The sequence below is a fragment of the Sciurus carolinensis genome, chromosome 8, assembly GCF_902686445.1.
Source record: "Sciurus carolinensis chromosome 8, mSciCar1.2, whole genome shotgun sequence".
NCBI lineage: Eukaryota > Metazoa > Chordata > Mammalia > Rodentia > Sciuridae > Sciurus > Sciurus carolinensis.
In genome coordinates, this window is record NC_062220.1 from 16,325,365 (window position 1) to 16,347,651 (window position 22,287).

The following is a 22,287-nucleotide window of genomic DNA, read 5'->3' on the forward strand; positions in this document are numbered from 1 at the left end:
GGGACACCTCACATCCAAACCATAACAGTATCTCTCATCCAAAATGCTTGGGACCAGAAGTGGTTCAGATTTCAGTTTTTCAGATTTTGGAATATCTGCATAGACTTTATTGACTGAGATTCCTGATTCTGAAAATCTGAAAACTCTCTAAATCCAAGACTTTTTGAGTGCTAACATGGCAGATGGCTTTTGAGAATGTCAGGCTTTCAGGTTGGGGTGCTCCCCCTGTGTCATGGAGTACCCTGCATGCAGCACTTCCGTCTCAGCAGAGGAGGTGGCTTCCAATCCCAGGACTGGCCTCGTGCGGTTCACATGGAAGCTACTGATGTTTTTGCATTTCTTTGATTTCTTTCCCCCTCTTTTATGTTCTTTGTTCTAACATGCCTGTGAACTAGATTTTGGTGCCTGGATTCACCTTCCCTATTTCGCATTTTTCCCTCTCATTTTCTGTATCTTTCTATTCTCTCTCTTTTTTTTTTTTTTTTTTTGATTTTCTAAACTGTCCTCCGGTCACAAATGTGATCATCAGCTGCGCCCATTACGTTATCCAATCCGTTTTTCTTTGCTCCTTTTTCACAGTAGCCTGTCCTGCGATGAGGCAGATTGTCTTGAATGACAGTGCAGGTCACCATGAGAGTCTCCAAGGACGTTAATTTGAATTCTAAAACTTGGCCCTCCCTCTCCTCCATTGGGTCCGCTTTCTCTGCAGCCATTGCTGGCTCATTGGTCTCGATCCCTTGCCTCTGCGCTGTGTCTGGAGGTGTTCAGGTTGTTAACATGGGCGGCTGTTCCTGTGCCCACCCTGTCTCCTAAGGGAACTGGGCAGAACTACCGGAACACACTCAGTGGGCTTGCGTGGCCAGAGGCGGGCAGAAGGGGCCACTCCCGCTGCTGGGAGGAGGCGGGTCTTCTCCGGAGGATGCGCTTTCCTGGTCCTGGTGGCAGGGCTGGGCACTCTTCCTTTTTCTCTTGCACACCCTGGACTTACCTCTCTGCCCTCCCTCTGACTTTGGGTCCAAACCCTCAAGAGGTCTTTTGCTGCCCCAGGGACTCGTTTTCCTCCGGGAGCAGATCTGTGGCATTCTGGGTGAGCTTGGAGGCTGCCTGTCGGGGCCTGTGCTGGCCTGGGTGTGGCGTTGGGCAGGGCAGGAGCTGGAAGGTCATCCCCACGGCTCGTGGGCACGGGTCTCTAACTGATCATGCTGATCACCTCTGCCAGCCTGCATTGTCCTCTGCTCCTCCGCTCTCTCCCCGGGGCCTCTGTGGACCCTCCTCGGGGACTGGCTCCCCGCTTTGCCGTGGCCTGTCCTGTGTAGGTTTCGGGTCTGGGTTCCCTGGGTTCTGGCTTATTTCAACATGATCCGGTCCTTTCTCCATCCTCCAGGAATGGGACAGGCTCCTGGTTGCCTCTGTTCTTGGTGCTGTTGTGGATTCGCTCCCCTGGGTTCAGCCCCTTGTGGTTTCAGTGGGACTTGGTGGGAGGCAGAGGGGAAGGATTATGGATAATGTGCTCAGTATGTCATTTATGTCAAAGGCATTTTCAATAAACGGGGTGTTTTAAAGTCTTGCAAAAGGTTAGCAAGCTGGATAGTCTTTTGAGAACTCACCTCTTTTTAAAAAACGGGTGTCAGAGCTTGTGAGAGAGAGTCCGCCGTCCAGCGTGAAGCTGGATGATTCAGTGTACTTTAGAAGCTTCTTCTGACTTCCTTCTTTCAGATCTTGAACGTCACTGTCGGCTCCTCCAGGATGGCGCCTCGGCGGGGCCCGGTGAATATTATCTTTGCTGTTAAAAACACACAAGGATTTTTGAACGGCTCAGAGGTGAGCGAGCTGCTCAGGAACCTGAGTCTGGTGGAGTTCAGCTTCTACCTGGGGTACCCAGTGCTGCAGATCGCAGAGCGTGAGTACCGCATGCCTTGAAGCTCTGGGCAAGTGGCTGCTGGCGTTTTGGTTGGTGGACCGGTTTTAAAAATACTTTGAATTTTAAAAGGAGATGACTTTTTTAGAGCAGCTTTGGGTTCACAGCAAATATGACCTGAAGATGCAGAGATTTCCATCATCCCCCTTCCCTTCATGGACAGCCCCTCCCCTGGCGACACCCCATCGGGGTGGTCCATTTGGTATCGTTGACAGGCCTACATTGACTTGCCGTTACCACCCAGACTCCATAATTTATGTCAGGGCTAAATAACTTTTTTTAATTAAAAAAAATTTTAATTTGTTCTTTTCAGATCTACATGACAGTAGAGTGTGTTTTGACATATCATATATACATGGAATATAACTTCTCATTCTTGTGGTTGAACACGATGTGGAGTTACACTGGTTGTGGGTTCATATATGAACATAGGAAAGTTAGGTCTGATTCATTCTACTGTCTTTCCTATTCCCCTCACCTCTCTTCCCTTCATCCCCCTTTGTCTAATCCAGCGAACTTCTATTCTTTCCTCCATCCCCCCTTATTATGTGTTAGCATCTGCATATTAGAGAGAACATTCAACCTTTGGTTTTTTGGGTTTGACTTATTTCACTTAGCATGATAGTCTCCAGTTCCATCCAGTTATCAACAAACACCATAATTTCATTCTTCTTTATGACTGAATAATATTCCATTGTGTATATGTACCACATTTTCTTTATCTGTTCATCTGTTGAAGGACACCAAGATTGGTTCCATAGCTTAGCTATTGTGAATTGAGCTGTATAAAATTTGATATGACTGTGTCACTGTAGTACACTAATTTTAAGTCCTTTGGGTATATGCCAAGGAATACAATATCTGAGTCAAATGGTTCTTCCATTCCAAGTTTTCTGAGCAATCTCCATACTGCTTTCCAGAGTGTTTGCACCAATTAGCAGTCAGGGATCACTCTTGGCGCTGTGTGTGCTCTGGACAAATGTGTGGTGACAAGTCTGTACCATCATGGTGTCATACAGAGTAGCTTCACTGAGACCTTCTTTTTCAAAGGAAATATTTAACTGAATTCCAGAATATAAATCAGATAAAATCAGAACTTCTCAGAATCTAGCCAGTGGATCCGCAGAGCCCTCCTCACAAGCCTCTCTGTGACTTTGAGAGTAAAGGGGTACTATTAAAAAGCGCTCTAGCTCTAGAAAAGGGCGGTGGAATAGGGATGAAGAACAGGTCTGTGGCTGTCAGGGCTGGTGTGGGAGGAGGTCTGACGATAGCAGGGTGGCAGAGGTGGTTTGGGGGTGACGGGACTCTCTGTACCCAACCCTGGTGACCACATGACTGTGCACTTAATCAAAACCTGTTAATGTCGACTCTGAAAGGAGTGAATTTTACTGTGTGTTAAAGATAAAACATAATAAGTGAAAACAAAACCTTCCTTCATGGCTGAAGCAGTAAGGTTCACAGTGCTGCTGGAGGCAGTCGGGAGGAGGGGAGAATGTGGACCTCAGAAATGGAAAACTCTGGAGTTGAAGTTGGACAGAAAGTATCAGATTCTTTTTCAAAATGGAACAGCCAAGTGGCCGAAGGACTTAACATTTGTCAAAATATCGGTGATTAAGTTAAAAAGAATAATGTGTAAAATAAAAAGTAGCCAGGGATATCACAGTTTCCAGTTACACTTATTATACGACAGCTAAAACAGTAAGTGTGCTGGGCGGCAGGGGCGTGCTGAGGACTGTCCCAGGCAAGCCGGGACACACGTCACCTTGCCCCGAGTCACTGCTGGGAGAGCCCCGGGCTCCAACGAGCACAGTGCGAATGCGTTGCCTGGAACCTGAGGGGGGGTCTCTGGGAAGCGGTGCCCTGTGATGGGGTGAGGGGAGGCCCGCTGTTTCTTGTGTCCCCCTCTCTCCTAGAGAACACCGTGCCCAGAAACCGCCTCCTGTCTGTCTCCACACTGCTCTGGCATTGTGCCCTCCCTTACTTAGAGCGCGGTGGCGTAGCAGGGGTGCCCTGTGTGACTTGCCGGGTCCTCCCAGGGCGCGGGCCCTTCTGACTGTTGCGGACGTGCTTCTTACGGACTCTCCCTCCCGCCTCTGTCCTCTCCGTAGCCTTCCAGTACCCACGGCTCAACTTGTCTCAGCTCCTGAAGTCCTCCTGGGTCCGAACAGGTGAGCTGGACTTAATGATGACTCGGGAACTTTAAGAATGAGAAGGCTGTGAGGGCGTATGGAGAGTGACACGCCTTTCCTGTTTCCTAAATTGAGGACAAAATGTACTTTAAATTCTTGGCAAAGAATGAATGAGAAAGGGATTCAAATTGGGCTATGGGAATGCGTCCCACTGAGTTGTGGCACAAAAGGATTGGCCTTCTTTAAAACTTATACATAAGTCCAGGGCAGAGTCTAAGCAGAATTCACAATCTCCTGACCCAGAACAAGAGGAGGTTCAGAATGGGGATCTTTTTCCCTAAAATTGTTTTTGTTGGTTTATAAGGACAAGTAAGATAGATTGTGAAACTGCCATGGGGCCCAGGTCAGATATTTAGAGGGAGGCATTGCAGTGAAAGGCTTTCTAACCTGGTCCACAAAAGTCTAACTGATCGTTAGCTGCTCCCTCAGTGCCAGAGTACAGGCAGCACGTGATTGGCACAGGTAGGGAGCGTGTCAAGTAGCGTCATCCGCATTTACGGGATGCCAGTTCTTACTTAAGGTAGAGCATCCCGAGTAAGGTCTGCCTCTTTGCGTGGCACATGGACCTCGTTTTCTAGATAACTTTCATAGCGATTAAGAGCCTTGCCTGAGGTTGTAGCTCACAGAGGGTGGAAACTAGTTCTGGCTGGAAAGCACATGCTGCTTGCCCCTGGACCATGCTGATAAGCCGATTGTCTGTTTAGATAATCTCGTCCAAGGCAGATAGCAGAGGGCAGCCAGACACCCTTTCTTCAAGTTAGTTTGTAAGTCCAAGTCTTAAGATGAGATAAGAATGCACAGTTCCCAGAAGTTTCCAGATAAGTGCAGACAGACAAAATGTTGGCTCTTGGGTAGATGCTCTTTGCTCCAGAGCTCCTGCTGTGCTGCGTTCCCGGGGCTTCTGGCCACCCGCCTGCAGAACACTCAGATAAGACTCAGAGCACTGCTGGGTCCACCGTCACCCTGTTTGTGTCAGTTTTCCCGCTCTTAACGTCTCCTCTCCAGGGATTGGCATTTATAGTCATCTGTATTAGTTTCGACCTCACACACGCGCACACGCATGCATCCCACCCTTGCTGCCTCTGACTTGTCTGGGGCTGCGTGTGTTTCCTGTTGCATGCAGTCCTCCTGGGCGTCGTGGAGAAGCAGCTCCAGAACGAGGTGTTTCAGGCTGAGATGGAGCGCAAACTGGCCCAGCTGCTGAGTGAAGTTCCCACCAAGAGACGCATGTGGAGAAGGGCCACCGTGGCTGCAGGGAACAGCGTGGTGCAGGTACTCGCAGGGGGAGAGGGAGGGAGAGGGAGAGCCCATCAAAACCTGCTGTGCCTCATGCAAATGGGAAATGCCAGGAAACAATTCTGATCTCAACTGATTGCTCCATCGGACACAGCTGCATGCAGCAGCATTGCTGGCCCAACTCGAGTCCAGAGAGTGTTGACTGAGTCCTTAGTAAGAGTGTGGTCTAGCACTGGACCTCGGGGAGTGGAGCACAAGAATTGTTACTGGATTGCCATAACAATGCAAGAGCTTATTTTTTTGAAGTTTTTTTTTTTTTTAAATTACCAAAATGTAGCCAATTTTATGGAATGGAAAGTTGTTATTGATGACATTGTAGAGATGAATCATTTATCTGGAAGAGGCCTTAAGGATGGAGAGAGGGTGGTTTTCTGCCTCCCACCAACATGGGTGTCTCATGTTACCCCAGATCTTCTTCGCATTGGTAAACTGGTAGCCAGGTTACACAAGACAGATTTGTTTGAACTGGAAGGTGACCCATTTTAAATGCACAAACTCACAGGACGCTGGAAGTTGGGCTGTTATTTTTTCCTTTCTGCAGGTGAATGGTGTGGGCTTTTTTTTCTTTACCAACTGCTGACTTGCCAGGCTAGGAAAATGGGCCGTTTAGAACTACTGCATTTCAGAAACAGGAAACTAGGGTGGAACTCAGGGCTGCTGCTGTGGGGCTGGCAGGGGGTGGGAGGCGGGTGTGGAGGCATCAGAGACGGAGATGCGACGTGTGGCCTTGGCCAGGATGAGGACTTCCTGGTCCCCGACACTCTCACCGAGGGTTTCCCTCTTGGCATTTCTCTGTGTCCCCTCCAGGAGATGTGATTCTTAGGTTTCTAATGTGCTTCCTTTGTCAGTTGCAGTAATGGAGAGAAATTTAAAAACTAATAAAAATTAAATAAGCATAAAACAAAGAATAAAAATTAAAATGAGTTATAAAAGCTTTACCTTGCTCTACAGCCTTTATAGAGTTCAAGATCTGAGTGTGGGTTGATTTATGCCCATAAAGCAATTAGGAGCACCATAAAACTGTAAAAATAAGGTGCTAAATTGGATATGCAAACTCCCAAAGTAGGAATATCACATTTGTGAAAGTTAACCAATCTACCTAATGCTAATGATGCTGTCTGATACAGACTGCTTGTAAACCAAGTTCTGCGTCTTGTTCCCTTTAGAGTGACCAAACATGGAGTCAAGGATTTGTAGACAACAGTACACAATTCACCACAACAATTTGTGCTTAATTTGTAAATGTGGAAAAGTTGAATGAACCTAAATGTCCAGCAGTTGGGGATAAATAGCAAATATTTATATGTTGGAATATTATGCAGCCATTATTTATTTATTTATTTATTTATTTATTTATTTATTCATTCATTTATTTATGTTTGATGCCAGGGATTGAACTCAGGGGCACTCAACCACTGAGCCATATCACCAGCCCTATTTTGTATTTTATTTAGAGACAAGGTCTCAATGAGTTGCTTAGCACCTCACTTTTGCTGAGACTGACTTTGAACTTGCGATCTTCCCACCATAGTCTCCCAAGCTGCTGGAATTATTGGCGTGCGCCACGGCACCCAGCCGCAGCTACTAGTTTTTAAAATTACTGGTATGGGATTTTTAAGTGAAAAGAGACTAAAAAAGACATATGCAGTATGATCCAAATATTAATATAGAATTCAAGGGAGGAAAGAATGGAAGGAAATATATCAAAATGTTTGCTCTGGTTTTCATTAATTGGTTGAATTTCAGTAGATTTTAATTTTATTTCTTTACCTTTTTTACATGTACATTTTGAATTGCCAGTGGGCCATCTGATTTTTATGGTGTTGAAACTAATTTTTAAAATGAAGTTGAAAATGTTTCCCAAAGTGATGATTCCCAAGGTACCAGACTCATCATGGTTCCAGACCCCAGTTGAAGTAGCCGTCAGCTAGGGGATGCTGGAGTTAGACCTGCCAGTGACTTTCAGATGGACAAGCTGGTGAGAGGCTTTGATCAGGGCGGCTTCACTGGACATTTGGAATGCTTATTTCTTTCTTCCTTTTTTTTTAACTAATAACTTTATTTTATTTAGTTTTGTATGTGGTGCTGAGAACTGAACCCAGTGCCTCAGGCGTGCTAAGCAAGCACTCTACCACTGAGCCACAATCCCAGCCCTGGAATGTTGATTTCTACAAGAAGAAATCTTGTTTTCCCATATGTATGCATATAGACAGAGGGACAGGTGGACATAATCCACATGGTTTTCTGTAGCCCTTTGATAATATTCCATTCTACAGGCTGATAAAAGGTTAGTCACTGCAGCATGGTCATCGGGAAGGAGGAGGTGACAGGGGAGCAGACGTGCTTAGTAAATGGGCTTCCCAACAGCAGGCAGAGGACAGGACAGACAGGCCTTCTCAGGGTCGAGTATGACGGATGTTCTTGAAGGGTGAGTTTGGACCCATGTTGTTAAGGGTCTTTGGACATGATCTGAACAAAGGAGTTTGCAGTGAAATCCTAAATTCATTGACTTTTGCAGAAGTTTCCCATGGCGAAGGAGTCTAGCTGTGATACCCAGAGCATAGGGCAATGTCAGAAACCCGCACAAGTGGACAGAGAAGTGGCTGCTGCATTTTACCAACGGCAAAAGTACAGACCAGAAATCCAAATTTCACAAGGAAAACAAAGCACTCATTGAAGTTTATCTCAGGATAGGAACCGAATGCTTTGCTGGAGTCTAAAGGGGCAGTAAAATATTTTCATGTTATTAACAGAAATGGCAGTGCAACAAACGCTGTGTGAATGTGACACCCTGATTCAGCAAGCGGACGGAGTGCTCAGGTGCTGATGGGAAGGGTCTGTCCTGTGGCATGAAGGAAGTTAGGCTTTGGGGTGTATCCGAGTTCTCTTTGACCTATAGATCATAAACTCACAAGGTTTATTATTCCTAAACCAGCGGTTCTCAGTGGGTGGTGTTTTTGCCCACACCCCCACCACAGGTCACATTTGGGAACATCTGGAGACATTTTCAATTGTCACTTTGTGTGGTGCAGGCAAGTCAGTTGCTCCTGGCATCTGGTGGGTAGAGGGCAGGGATGTTGCTAACCAACCTAGAATACTCTGCATGTCAAAGATACCTGGCCCCAAAGGTCAGTAGTGCTGAGGTTGAGAGGAGGGACTTCACGGGAAGGTCAGGAGTGCCCCCCGTGGCTTGGCGGGCCTGTGGGAACTTGTCAGTGACACGTCTAGACTGCTGGGACTCGCAAGCCCTCAGTCCCATGTATCTTGCTGGCCACGGTATTTCAGAGATGTTGAGCAGGACCAAGTGCAGTTGTCCTTCTCTGCCATCAAGAGAGCTCCTTGGTGATGGTGGGCTTTGGGCAGCGGAAGGGGCTTGTTGTGAGGCGTAAATCCTGGGTCGCAGTCACGGTGGGTGGCCTGAGGAAGGGCAGGTGAGCTTCTGCAATGCTGATGACTTCTGTTCTCTCAGGTGGTCAATGTGTCCAGGCTGGAGGGAGATGACAATCCCGTGCAGCTCATCTACTTTGTGGAGGATCAGGACGGGGAGAGACTCAGTGCCGTCAAGTCTTCAGATCTGATTAACAAGATAGACCTTCAGAGAGCAGCGATTATCTTGGGGTACCGAATCCAAGGCGCTATTGCCCAGCGTAAGTCCCGGCTGTGCTGGGGCCCAAAGCCAGGCTTCTCCTGACAGGAGCTCTGAGTTTCCAGCATTCTGATGTGGGACTTTGTGCCTTAGACCCTTGTTTTGAATTGGCACTTATACAAGATGTCATTTGTTGAAGCTCATTTGCTGAGACCCCCTTTGTTCTAGAGTCCAGGGGCTTCTAGTTGTGGTGGGTGCTGCTGCTTTTCCTGTTTCCCGTTCAGGCAAGGAGTGTTTCAGCACCTTACATCAACGTTAACGTCCTTTCCCCTCCTCCTGTGCCATTTCTTTTTCTAAAAAAATTTGTCTTAGGCAAAATAATATGCTTGTTTTGTTATTATTCCAAAATCTCCTGTGTCATGTTCTGAACGTTGGTGGGGACAATGAGTCACGCAGGAAGCAGGGAGGTGCACTCTGGATTTGTTGGCTCCTTTTAGGGTCTTTCAACACAAAGAAGCCCTTGATCCTTACCCTTTTCCACCCTGTTCCTCTCCCACCCTACCCTCACACCACTCCACAGTGAAGAAAGAGGTATTTTGATCTTTATTTTTGTTGGAAGGTCCTCAGCCCCTGCTCCCTGGCCATGGCTGCTCTTGGTGTCTCTTTTCCAACTCTCAGATTTTGGGTACATATTTAAAAAGAAGGAAAAGGAGAGGCACGGAAGAGCCTGCTTTTCTAAATATACCTTTACAAATCAGACTATTTTAATGTGGATGTTTTCCCTCTGGGATCCAGAGCAGTCCTTTTAAGAGCTTGGGGAAACTTGCTCCAATAGCAAAGCCTTAAGGAAATGTTTTGGCATCAGAGAATGCCCAGAAACCCTTCACAGAGCGCAGGTGGGAGACAAAGCAGTTTCAAAAGGTGACGGCTTTGAAACTGTCCTTGGGAGCATCAGGTTCTTTGTGAAATCTGTCTTGTCCTTAGAAAGTGTCCAGGACAGGGCTCTGGACACACTTTTTCCATTTGATGGAAGACGGTGGGACGGTGTGAGCCATAACCAGGGTCAGGTTGTGCTGGCGCATCTGGGATGTACTGCGTGTCAGTGTCTTCTGTTTCAAGGCAGTAAGACATGAGAGCAAAAGCACTTCCTGACATGGCTTCACAGGTGACATTTCCGATGGCAGGAGAGGCAGCTCACCCACTTAGGTTTTAAACAAGGTGAGTGCAGCAGGATAGGGACACCTCTCAGGCCTCCCTCAGACTGCTCCTGCCCCTCCCTTCTCAATCCTGGAATTTCAGAGTCAGTGGCAGAAGGAGGCTGCAGCTGAAGCCAGGGTCAGTCCAGGGGCCTCGGGACACTGGAGTCCACCTGGCTTTGCTCGGTCTCTGCCTCTCCAGTGGTTAGTCGGCTGGAACTCGGACGAGTGTCCAGATCTCTCAGCACCTTGGTAGATGCTAACACTGCTTCTCTGTTGAAGGTCATTTTTATGCAGAACAACCTACATAGATAAATTATCTTCAGGTTAAATTTTAAAATCCAAAGTTTTGACCCATCGTTACTTTCCCTGCGTCTCCTGCAGTGTCTGCTCTACTCGGGCCTTGTTCATAGCCCATTGGATTTAGGATGCTTGCCCTTCCCGGTTGCTCTCAGGGGTCCAACCCAAACAGACACCTACCCCAGGAATCTCTTGATATTACATCTTTGAGCAGATACTTCTAGACCCACAGTGGTATTAGCTATCATGTGAGATGAAGAAGCATAAGACTCAGTCCCTGCCAATGTCGACTAAGGATGGATTTGAAAGACAAGACCTGGCGTCGTGGCCAGGTTGTAGAGCAGAGCCGGCAGTGTATCAAGTATACATTTACGTAATAAGAGGCATTTAAAAAGAATAATGAGGCACCATTTGCAAAACAAAGACAACAAGAACAAAAGAACTTAGACAGGGTGAGATTAGTGTCCTCCTGGGGAGGTCCTTATGAGGCAGCTTTCAGGGGTGAGAGGGGTGGGCATTTGGGTTTCGATGACTGAATCTGAGTGGGAGAAGCATGAAGCACAGTCCAGGTCGGTAAGGACCCAGTGAAGGAGTCTGGGGCCCAGGGGCGTTGAAGTGGGGTAAGCAGATTATGGTCCAGGGTATGAAAGAAGGTAGGACTGAGGTAGGGGTGGGTGGGCACGACTGTGGTCAGGAGTGGCTCATTCAAAGCATAAGATTTGCTTTAATATGATTTTAAAAATTCGCACTCGGTAGCTTAAATAAAGGAGTTTCCATTAAAACCCAAGTGCTCAGGGAGGGTCCCAGATGAGGAAGTAAAGGCAGTGCCCATAACCATGTGTTAGGATTTCAGTTTCCAAACACAGTGGAGTACACCTCAGAAAAATTTAAGAACCATCTTTATCATTTTTGAAAAATTGTGGTAAAATATATGTAGCATAAAATTTACCATTTTTTTTCTCATTGGTGGTGGGGATGGAACTCAGGACCCCGGGTATGCTAGGCAAGCACTTTACCACTGAGCCACATCCCCGGCCCCCCATTTTTACCACTTTTAAGTGTATAATTCAGTAACTTTAACTAGATTCACAGTGTTCACAACTGTCTCCATTATCCATTTCCAGAGTTTTTTCATTATCCCAAACAGAAACTTTACCTAGTAAATAATGCCTCCCCATTTGCCACCCCCATCCCTGGGCAAGCTGTTCTTCTCTATCTCTAAAAACTTGCCTATTTTAGGTACCTCATGTATGTGGAATGGTATGATACTTACATTTCATGTCTGACCTTCTCACTTAGCATGTTTGCCAGGTTCATCCATGTTGTAGCGTGTATCAGAATTTCCTTCCTGTTTATTAGCGAGTGGTATTCCATTGTACCAGTGTACCACATTTTGCTCATCCCTTCACCTGTCGATGGATATTTGGGTCGTTTCCTCCTTTGGCTGTCATGATTGAGCCCACTATGAACAGCACCTTCTTTATTATCTTTTAGTAGCTGAAGTGGAAGTAACCAAGTGCCTGGGTGCTTGTGCGGCATCTCATGAGTCACTTCTCTTGGTACACAGCACCAGTAGTATATGACATTAGTTAGTGAGTCAGTTACTTGATGGAACCTGTGCTCCTTGAGGGCCTTGTATTCTTGTCCATTGTTGTGTCCTCCTTTAGAACTGCATCTGGCACATATAATAAGCATTTGTGGAGCCAGATGCTGTGGTGCATGCCTGTGACTTCTCAGGAGGCTGAGGCAGAAGGATTGCAAGTTTGCGGCCAGCCTGGGCAACTTAGGAAAACCATGTCTCAAAATAAAAAATAAATGTGCTGGGGATGTAGCTCAGTGGTGAAGTATCCCTAGATTCAGTCCGAAGGAAGGAAGGGAGGAAAGAAGGAAGGAGAAAGAAAGTTGGTTTGTGGGTAAGTGGAGAAACTGAGTGGGCAGGCCTTGGGTAGCCTCCTAGGCAGGCTCCTGTGCTCTCCTGAGACCTGAGAGGGTGTGAGTTCCCGCTGTGGCAGTACCGTGGTCACAGCAGTGATCTGGACAGATAGCTGCTTTTCACTTTTTTTTTGGTGCTGGGGATATGAACTCAGGGCCTTGTGCTTGCAAGGCAAGCACTACCGACTGAGCCATCTCCCCAGCCCTGCTTTTCACTTTTGAAAAGAACTACTTTTGATCAAAGTTTTACAGAACCATTTTTGATATGGAAATGTACTACAGCAGGAATTCAGAGACAAGCTAGTAAAATAAACCAGAAGGCAAGAGACCTAGAGTCAACCTAGTTTTGCCATTAAATTAGCCACAGGAAACTTCGGATGTGTCACATGATTGCCGATGTCTCCTGCATGGGACATTCTGTGTATCCTGCTCACGTTTCCTGTCGCTGGGAGGTTATAACCTGTTGTCTTGAGTTGAAGGCATGGGGACTTGCTGAGTTCCTCGTGGAAGAAGGCGCATTCGGTCCAGTGCCTGGGCTAACAAGGCATCATTGAGAGACTGTCTTCCTGTCCACAGCTCTGGACAGGGTGAAGAGGCCGTCTCCGGAGTCCCAGAGCAGCAACCTGTGGGTCACCGTTGGTGTGGTCATCCCAGTGCTGGTGGTGATGGTGATCATCGTCATCCTCTACTGGAAACTCTGTCGCACGGACAAGCTGGACTTCCAGCCTGACACTGTGGCCAATATTCAGCAGCGGCAGAAGGTAAGGGTCCGGATCACTTCAGCAACCTTGTGGGACAGAGATGGGTCTAGGCTCTAGATACTGACGAGTGGGAGAGAGCCATTACAGGCATCTTCTGGCTCTGGGCTGGTGTCCTCTGCCTTCAGGTCTGCATAACCGAAAGCCCCGTTCTTCTGTAGTGGATACATGCCAGGAACGCGAGACTGCAAAGCTCAGGTGAAGTGAGCTTTGGAGTCTCCCGGGATTTCATTTTTGAGAGAGTCAGTTGAAGCTCATGTCCATCCTGAGTCAGTTGAAGCTCATATCTGTCCGTGTATGAATTTGGATCTCTTTCATCTTTGGATATTTTCAGAGAAGAGGGGCCAAGGGGATTTTTCTCACATCAGTGTATCTTCTCTTTCACACACAACTCCAGTGGACAGCTCCTTCACTCTCTTTCTACCATGTTGGATGCCCACCTATGCACTCCATCATTCAAAATTGGTAATACAGGCCTTAAACTTCTAACTTCAAAAAATGAGCAGACATTTATTTGCCATTCTTTCAGTGTTCCTGATTCTTTTTGTTGCTTTTGTTTTGAGTGTTGGTCTGTTGGGAGGAACGCTATATGATTTTTCTTGCAATAAACAATACCCATAATGTATCAGCTGTGGTTTCAATTTGGGTTTCTTTGAGAAGAGCAAGGCAATCTGAGTGCAAAATTGTCTTGATTTTTTTTTTTTGATGCCTCCCTCCACCCCTCACCCCACTCTGTAGTTTTTTTTTAAAGTTGGTTCGCCTACACCTACTTTGACAGCAATTTTTTTTAGCAGCCCATTTTGCTTGTGTCTTTTCCGAAGCATTCAACTTAGTTTTTATAGAAATAGCAATTCTCTTTTCACATGTATGTTTCATTAGTTTTCTATATTATCTTGACAGTCACATCAGGTTTTGGAGCAAAGAAATTGACTTTGAGTCAGAATCCTAGCTCACAAGCCAGAGTCCTAGGGAAGAACTCACCTAGGACATCCACCTCAACATGAATATCAGTGTGTTTGCCAAGGGAGTAGAAGGTGGTGGTCAGTCTACTGAATTAACTTGTACCCTCGTGGTTCTTACAAATTTAGAGGACTTGCCCTACTCTGAAAGTCTGATTAAGAACAAGCAAGCAAAAGACAAAAGAATAAGGAATAAGGGAGCCTTTTAACTCTATTCTGATGATCTCAGTGTAGCTCTGCATATTATAAACTTTGTGAAAACACAAGTTTTATTTTAGTTTTGTAAAAGTTGAAGGAAGATTACCCCTTTTCTCTTATGAGTTAACTAAAAAAATGCAAAATCTTGATCAGGCTTATGGCTGTACTACAATCGTTTATGTAAATGTTGTATTTCTGCTCATCTCCATTTATTTTTACATAGTCTGCTTGGGTCGTTTTGTTGTTATACCAGTGAATGGCTTGGAAAAAACCCCTGACACCCTGAATGATCCACAGCGTGAATATCATAGTAATAAGTTCAGCGGGAGTTTGGAAGGTGTTGTTCTCATGAAAGGATCCTTACAGGGAAATTTCACCAGCATAGCTGTGTGTGTAGGTCTTTTCTGGTCCACATTTCCTGAGGCACACACTCCTTCTGGAAGCCCATCCATTCTCTGTTACTTCAGTAAACTCAGAGAGGTCAGCATATCTTGGGTTGAAAACAGAATATCCCCCCTGCTTTCTCCTTCTCTCATTTTATTTCTGAAATACTTTCACGAGCAGGACGGTGTTGTGAATCAAATGGACAGTTTCAGATGGAACCTCTCGCCCTTGGGAGCTGCTCTTTCCCGTCGGGTGGTGTGAGGATGTGCGATCCGTGTCTGCAGCCTTGTTACAAGGGTCTTCTGCAGGGCGGAGCCCACGTCAGCCGGCTCATGCTGTCAGCGGCCAGGAGCTGGGTCTTGTTTTGTGGGCATAAACATTCACCTTACAGATGTCATCATGGGTTTGCCAGAGGGAAACCATGATCTTCCTTTAATTTAAAAACAAACCTGTCTACCTCCTCGGTGCTGTAGCCTGTTCCTTGGCTGATCTGCAGGGTACTCTCCTGCCCTGGAATTTCAAGGTTCTCTTTCCTGTGGCTCTCTGTTTCCTCTCTCCATTCCAATCACTCGGCCACTGCTCCAACTCTCCGGAATCCTCCAGCAAATCCCAGAACTGTAAACATCTGGAGACAATAAATCTATGAATCTACAACCCACACCCCCTTCCCTCTATAATGAGAAGATGACCTCTTCAGATTATCTGGGAGTAGGTTATTTTTGAAATATGGTAACAGGGAGAGGCTCTTCTGTCATGTTTTGAGGCAGGGCCCTTTCTTATTTCTAATAATAAAGGGAAAAAAAAACCACCTATGGATCTTTCCTTTATCTGTATTTTCTTTAATCTGTAGTCCAAAGTCATCATTTGTCACTACTACCTAAAAAGCTGCGGTTCAGATCCTCTTCACCCTGATGGCATTGGCTAGATGCTGCAGGACCTCAGGGAAACTTATGCCTTCTGATGGGGACGGGCCACACCCAGTTATTAGTGTGGGATTGTAGCTCCTGAGCCATTGGCACCTGGGTTGCTCCTAAGGTCTGCACTGGGGGCCGCAGTGGGAGCTGCCCAGACCATAGCTGTTCCCTCACCATGTTCCTGAGCCAAACAGCCTGCCACCAGTGCCTTCCCGGCCTTAGTGAGGGAGAGGAGCCATCCTCCCAAGCTGGCACATGGCGCTGTGAGCAGGTCTTGTAGAGGGACCACTGCCGCAGGTGCTGTCTCTGCCTCTGACAGCAGGTGATGCCGGGCTGCAGCTGAGGGGTGAAAGAGGTGACGTGACTGCAGAGGGAATGTGAGCAGGCCAGGCAGACTGGAGCAAGATTGTAAGGAAAGGCACAGCCCAGACCCACTCAGACCCAGGTGGTGGAGTCCAGGCTGGGAGGCTTCAGGACATGGAAGGGACTGGAGAAGGTACCAGGAACCGCAGGCAGCCGGCAGGTACTGCAGGGTTCTCAGCAGGAACAGCAGCTTGGACAAGTTCCCGTTAGCTGAGGTCACTTGGGAAGGCCGTGTGGAGTGGCCTGGGGAGGAGCTGGCTGAGGCCGCTTCCCTCCTGCCGGGCAGCCTGTGCCCAGCGGCTACCTGGAGTCCATGTCAGGTCTGCGGAACGCCTAGCGCGCAGGTAGTCTCAGTTCACCGGTCAGCCGACTGCGACCTGCTGTGGTCTTGGGTGGGAGACTCTTGGAGTGCTGCCCCACAATCCCTGGGTCACAGGGTTTCCAGGGTCTGCATGCTGGCTGTGCTGAAGACAGACAGATGGTAAGAACTTTGCCTTCTAAGTGGAAACAGCATGGCGGTTGCGGGGATTTTTTTTTTTTTTTTTTTTTTTTTTTGCAAATTACATCAGTTGAGTACCCAGTGCTTGCAGCGCCTCTCTTTATATGATTGCACATTTTTATTCAGATGCTTCTGGGATTTGCTCTGTGGTTTCTATTGTCATCTTAACTGCCCCTTCCCTGGGGGACAGTCTAACCCAAGCACTGGGGACTTTACTGTGTCTTGTTCCATCTGGGTCTTGTTATATTTATGACCCACTTGTCTTAACATTCATCGGGCGTCTCTCTTGTTATTTGGCTGACCTGCTCCACCAGACCTCCCTGACTCCTTGGTGATGTGTTCCATTGGGGCACAGACAATGTGGCTTGTTCCCTCCATAAAATATAAAAGAAAGAAAGAGCAAGAGCCTTCTTTCTTTAGAAAGAACCAGACCCTAACATGCATATTGACGACTAATTAGTTTTGAGTCCTCTTTTATAAAATATGGAGTGGAGCCTGTTCTGTATGTGAAGCGGGGCATGCAGTGCCAGCCAGACTTAACTCTAGATTATTTTTTAAAGAAGAAATGGAAAGCCTAGTTACAGTGTCCAGAAAATAGGGTTGAAACAAAAGGAGCAAATTCCATACAGGGTGTGTGTGTGTCTCCGTTTAATTTTTTCCTTCTGCATGTGGATGACTTTTGTGTATAAGCACGGATTAGTTGTCCAATTTCTGTTGTCATCAAAGATAGTGACTTTCCCAGCTGGTGAGAAGTGCTAGGATCTAATGGATATTTTTTTATTTTTTACAGACTGCATTTTGATTCATTGTACACAAATGGGGTCCATCATTTCGTTTCTATGGTTGTACACGATGTAGATTCATACCATTGGTGTAATCATGCATGTGCATAGGGTAATGATGTCTGTCTCATTCCACCATTTTTCATACCCCCTAATGGATTTTTAAAATATGTTAGCTGGACTCAACAGTAAGCCAATGGGATTTGTATACTTCATTTATGACATATTACCTTTTCTTGATTCCTCATAAAATTCAGTAAGTTTGGTGCTTCAGCTGACCTTTCTAAAGTTCATTAAGTCATCAAATATTTATTGAGGGTCTACCATGTGTCATATCCTGTTGCTGACCTAACAGAACATTGTATCCAAATCTATGTCTATAACTATCTGATGCCTGGGGACTCAGCTGTTTATATTAACTACTTGACTTTTCATCAATCAACAGCCATAATAATGCTGTCAATCTCACTCGTATGGTATTTTGTCATTTATGAAGTATTTTCACATATATTTTCATGCTTACTCCTTGCATGAGCCCGGCAGTTTCTCGGGGAAGGCATTTAGAGCCTTCCCTTGGACTATGCATGCAGCACATGGACGCAAGCACTGTTTGTGTTTTTACATCAGTTCCCTTGGAGGCCCTTGCTTTGTTACAGCAAACCCCGGAACGTGTAAAAGAGATCGTTGCCCAGTTCTTAAAGACACGCACTTTCTTACTGGGAAATATACCAAAAAGGATTTTAGCAAGATTTATTAAATGATGGCCGTGGTGGTTAGATGACTGTTGATTCTGTTACTCTTTTGCTTAAGGCACTTTGTTTAAGGAGATAAAAGGAGGTGCAGCTGGCGTAAAGCAGCCCCATAAAATCCTAACCCCATGTGAGGATTTTTATCATCAACTATGAGTAATCGGTGTCAAATTTCAATTTTCTAGCTATCTTAAAAAAGCTCGACAGATGGACACTCAGGAATTATATAGGTGGATTTGCATTTTCATTTCAATATGAAAGCAGTATTTATAATATGTATTTCATAAATTAGGACAACATCTCAAAGCCCGAGAGAAGGAACTCCATCCTAATCAATGGACTAGATTTTTTAAAGCTCAGGAGTTACCTTCTGGCTCGCCTTACTTTTCCTCCACCTATACATGCATTGATGCTTCACTTTTAAGAGTACAGTTGAATCTTTATGGAAGTTTACAGCAGGTGAGGAAGAAGCATTAGACAGGTAACTGCTGGGTTTCCAAAAGGCGTATAGCTGATGGCTGCTAAGAACATTATTTATGCATCCAAACGTGTTGCTGTGTAGTTAATCTAAATCTAAATGAGTTCTCAGGCCTAGCAAACAAGCGGGAGGGTCCACAAGGCACCATGAACAAGGGACTTCCTTACATTAAGTGAGCTGAACACAGTATCCACCAGTTGTTAGAAAGAAGTTAATGAAAATCGAACCTGCAAGTCTGCATAAATGTTCAAGAAGGCATACAATCCTATCTTAGCTCTACTGCTTTTTAAAATTTGAGATGTAGTTTCAGTCTTTTAGACACAACTGTGGAAATTTTCATTCCTTTGTGTTTTGATGCAAAACACAGCATTGAGACCCAGACCCAGACCCAGAGCCAGTGCCCAGGGCGCTGGTGAACTGGTGGCTGAGGACGGTGGGTGAGCTGTGGGCATCCTGCACTCCAGGGCACTTGGTATTTCCCTGCAGACGGTGCAATCCACCTTGAACATCCCCCTTCTAAGCTCAGCAGATCAAACACAGGGCCTTGCCTTGAGCTTGTCCCCCGAAAGGAGACAGTGCCTGCGGGATTTCTTCCTGCTGTCCTTTTGTTCTCATTGATTCTTCCACAGGAGGGAGGTGTTCTTTGATGGTTGGGAGGTGCTAGAGGTGAAGTTGTTAAATAGAATCAACCCTGCCCCCGCTGCCCCCCTCTACAGAATATCTGAATTCACAGCATCCCCGACAGGGACTGAATGATCCTGTTTCTTGTCTGCATTTCTTCCTTTAAGAAATACATACAAGATGGGGGACTAGGCAACCATACCACAGGTTTATTGTGCCTCAGTGAAAGGGATTTACCAAGCATTCTGAATTTCTTTTTATGTGATATCCTCACCTCTGCACAGAGCACCCCAGAAAGCCACTGTGTGGGCTAGAGGGGAGTCTCTCCTGTAAGGTAGGAGAAAAGGGAAGCCTACTCTTAGGAAAATGTTTGTCCATCCCCAGGGTCCCCCGGTAGACCCAGCTCATGGATGAGGAAATTAATTTATGGGGGGAGAAGGAGGCTATGGAGAGGCATATGGGTTTATGGTTTGCAGAGCCGTGCTCCTGAGCATAGGCCTATGGGGCCCATGGCCTGCCTTGTAACAGGATCTTATTAATTAGAGAATATGGGCTGTCAGTCTTTGCGCCTTTTGTTTCCAAGCAACTCTTTGTAAACTGTCTTTACTCTAAGTTTTGTCCCCCTCTGCTGGCATAAATCATTATTGCAGACTACTTTCCTTCTACCATTGATCCTGGATTTCTAGCATTATAGGGCTGGCACAGCGACCCATGCATGCCTGTAATCCTAGCCACTCCAGAGGCTGAGGCAGGAGGATCACAAGTTCAAGGTGGCCTTGGCAATTTAGTTAAGACCATCAGTAACTTAGTGAGACCCTGTCTCAAAATAAAAACGAGGACAGAGGATGTAGCTCAGTAGCAGAGTACCCTTGAGTTTAATCCCTAGGAACCAAAATTTAAGGGGAAAGACCTTAGGTGACCCCTTAAGCCACTGGTGTCCCCCATTTGTGCATAAAGTTAACACAAATATGACAAACCTTTTTGCTTCTACATGTGGGATATTGTCTAAAATCACTCCCAAGACTTCAACGGTTGTCTTGACTGAGAGGCGTGGAACACAGTGTGCCCAAGGACTTTAGTTTGCAGCGGGTATTCCTGCTGAGGACACAACTCAGGGACTCTTTGGGCAGTTTATTTCCCTATACTCTGCAAGCTGGATGTAAGGAAATGGTTAAGACCCATGCCTGATGCATTGAGAGTCATAAAAATGGAGTCATCAAAAATGGGGCCCCAGCTAGGGTTGTGACTCTGGTGGAGCACTTGCCCAGCTTGCCCGGGGCTCTAGGTTCCAACCCCAACTCTGAAAAAAAAAAAAAAAGATACCCCATATCTCTGGGTACCTCAGGTGTCCATCCTATCTCACCACAGGCCTAGAAACTGAGGCCTGGATCCACAGGTGTGGGCTCATGGGCCTGATTATAGGTTTTAGGTCAGTCATTGCCATATGTCCTGGGGGGGCTCCTGCCCCCACCAGTGTGAGTGTGGACTTTTCCTGAAGACCTCTTCCCCCTTCCGCTTTGTGCTCCCATTACTTCTGTGGACCTTTCCTTTCTAGATATTCTTCACTCCTTTGGCTTCGATTACACTGAACTTTGCAAATTCTTCTCTTGTTTAGAAGTCACCTTCTCTTTTCTCCCTGGCTTCCTTTTCTCTTCTTCCCAAACTCTTAGATGTTCTACAACATTATATTCACAGAGCCTATATTCATTTTGAAAACCCCAGCTCCCCTGCATGCCACCTCCAGACAGGTGGTTTTCAGCCCACGGGTCCCTAGTCCCTGTCTCCAGCTGCACCAAGCTGCTTTCCTCTGGGACCTTTTCTGCCATCTCACCTTAGCCTGTTTAGAGTGAGACCTGTCGTTTTATCTCCTCAGTCGTCATTCCTTTAGGACTCACCTCCTTCCCTTGCCCTCACTTCTGGTTTGGGATGTCCTGTCCGAAACTTCCAGGCCATCACTGGGTTTTTGCTCTTCCTTTGTCTTTTGTGTCTATTTGGTTTCCACCTCCTTCCTGCTGCATCCTACTGCTCTCCATTCTTTCCCATTTTCTTGGCAAGGATTTTGGCTCATGCCTTTGTGGTTTCCAGAATGTGGCATCACTGGGTTCTCTTACTGGTCCCCTGTGTCCTGTCTGCTTGGAGTTTAGGAATCTGCCAGTTTACAACATTTAGTGGTCTTCTGATTGCCCAGAGGGCGAGCTCCAGGAGCCGGTACTGGGAGTGGGTGTGCGTGCCGGCCTTCTCTCTCTCCCGCTCCCCTGCACTCTGGCCCCTCTAGTGCAGCTGATAAGACCTCTTTGGGCCTCAGGATTCTCTGGCCCTGGACATAATCTAGAACATGCTCTTTGTAGCTCCCCAAGTTTTACCTGTCCTTAAGGACTGGCTTAAGTCCTTCTTTCCCTATAAAGAATGTCTTACCCTGTCTCTTTCCATAGTCCACTGTGACAAGGGGACAGGTTCTGTGTTTTTTTACAGGCTTTCGTATTATGTTCTAGCTATTTAATCCTGTCCTCTTGTTTAATCTTCTGCAAGCATCTGTCACAAATTCTAGGAATAAACAGAACCTTGCATACAGTCAATGTCATAGAGATGCTTACTGGGTTGGGTTGGTGGCATTGCCAGCACAGTCTTGGGTTGGGGGTCATGCTCTTCTTGTCTAGTCCTCGTAACCTCTCTTCACGTGCTCAGATTTCACATTAACCACCTCGTTTGTGTGTCTGCCTGTGTGTGTGTGTATGTGTGTGTATGTGTGTGCGTGTGTGTGTGTGTTTTAGCTGCAGATCCCTAGCGTGAAGGGCTTCGATTTTGCTAAGCAGCATCTGGGTCAGCACAATAAAGATGACATATTGATTATTCATGAGCCAGCACCACTGCCAGGACCTGTGAAGGACCACACCACGCCCTCTGAAAATGGAGACGTGCCAAGCCCCAAGTCAAAGATCCCTGCCAAGAACGTCCGCCACAGAGGAAGGTTATTATTGGGCTTTCTGGATTGTTCTCTGTTGCAGAGCATGTTTTTGTTCTCAGGTTGTCCATTTCCAGCATCAGCAGGGCTGAGGGTGAGTATTGCCCTGTGTCTGCAGCCTTGGATCCTGAAGACTTGCCCAAAGGCACACGCGGACCTGGGAGTTTCTTGCCGGCTCCGCAGGGCTACCAAAGGGGGCTATG

At 46.5% G+C, this 22,287-nt stretch overlaps 1 protein-coding gene across 1 annotated transcript in view; it reads left to right on the forward strand.

Moving 5' to 3' along the window:
* The window catches only part of Kiaa1549 (KIAA1549 ortholog), a 137,976-nt gene that overhangs the window by 64,849 nt on the left and 50,840 nt on the right, over positions 1-22,287 (forward strand). The window contains exons 6-11 of the mRNA XM_047562094.1: positions 1,717-1,900; positions 4,027-4,086; positions 5,231-5,379; positions 8,873-9,050; positions 12,994-13,178; positions 21,894-22,090. Coding sequence (XP_047418050.1) covers positions 1,717-1,900; positions 4,027-4,086; positions 5,231-5,379; positions 8,873-9,050; positions 12,994-13,178; positions 21,894-22,090 — 953 coding nt within the window. The remainder of the gene's footprint in view (positions 1-1,716; positions 1,901-4,026; positions 4,087-5,230; positions 5,380-8,872; positions 9,051-12,993; positions 13,179-21,893; positions 22,091-22,287) is intronic.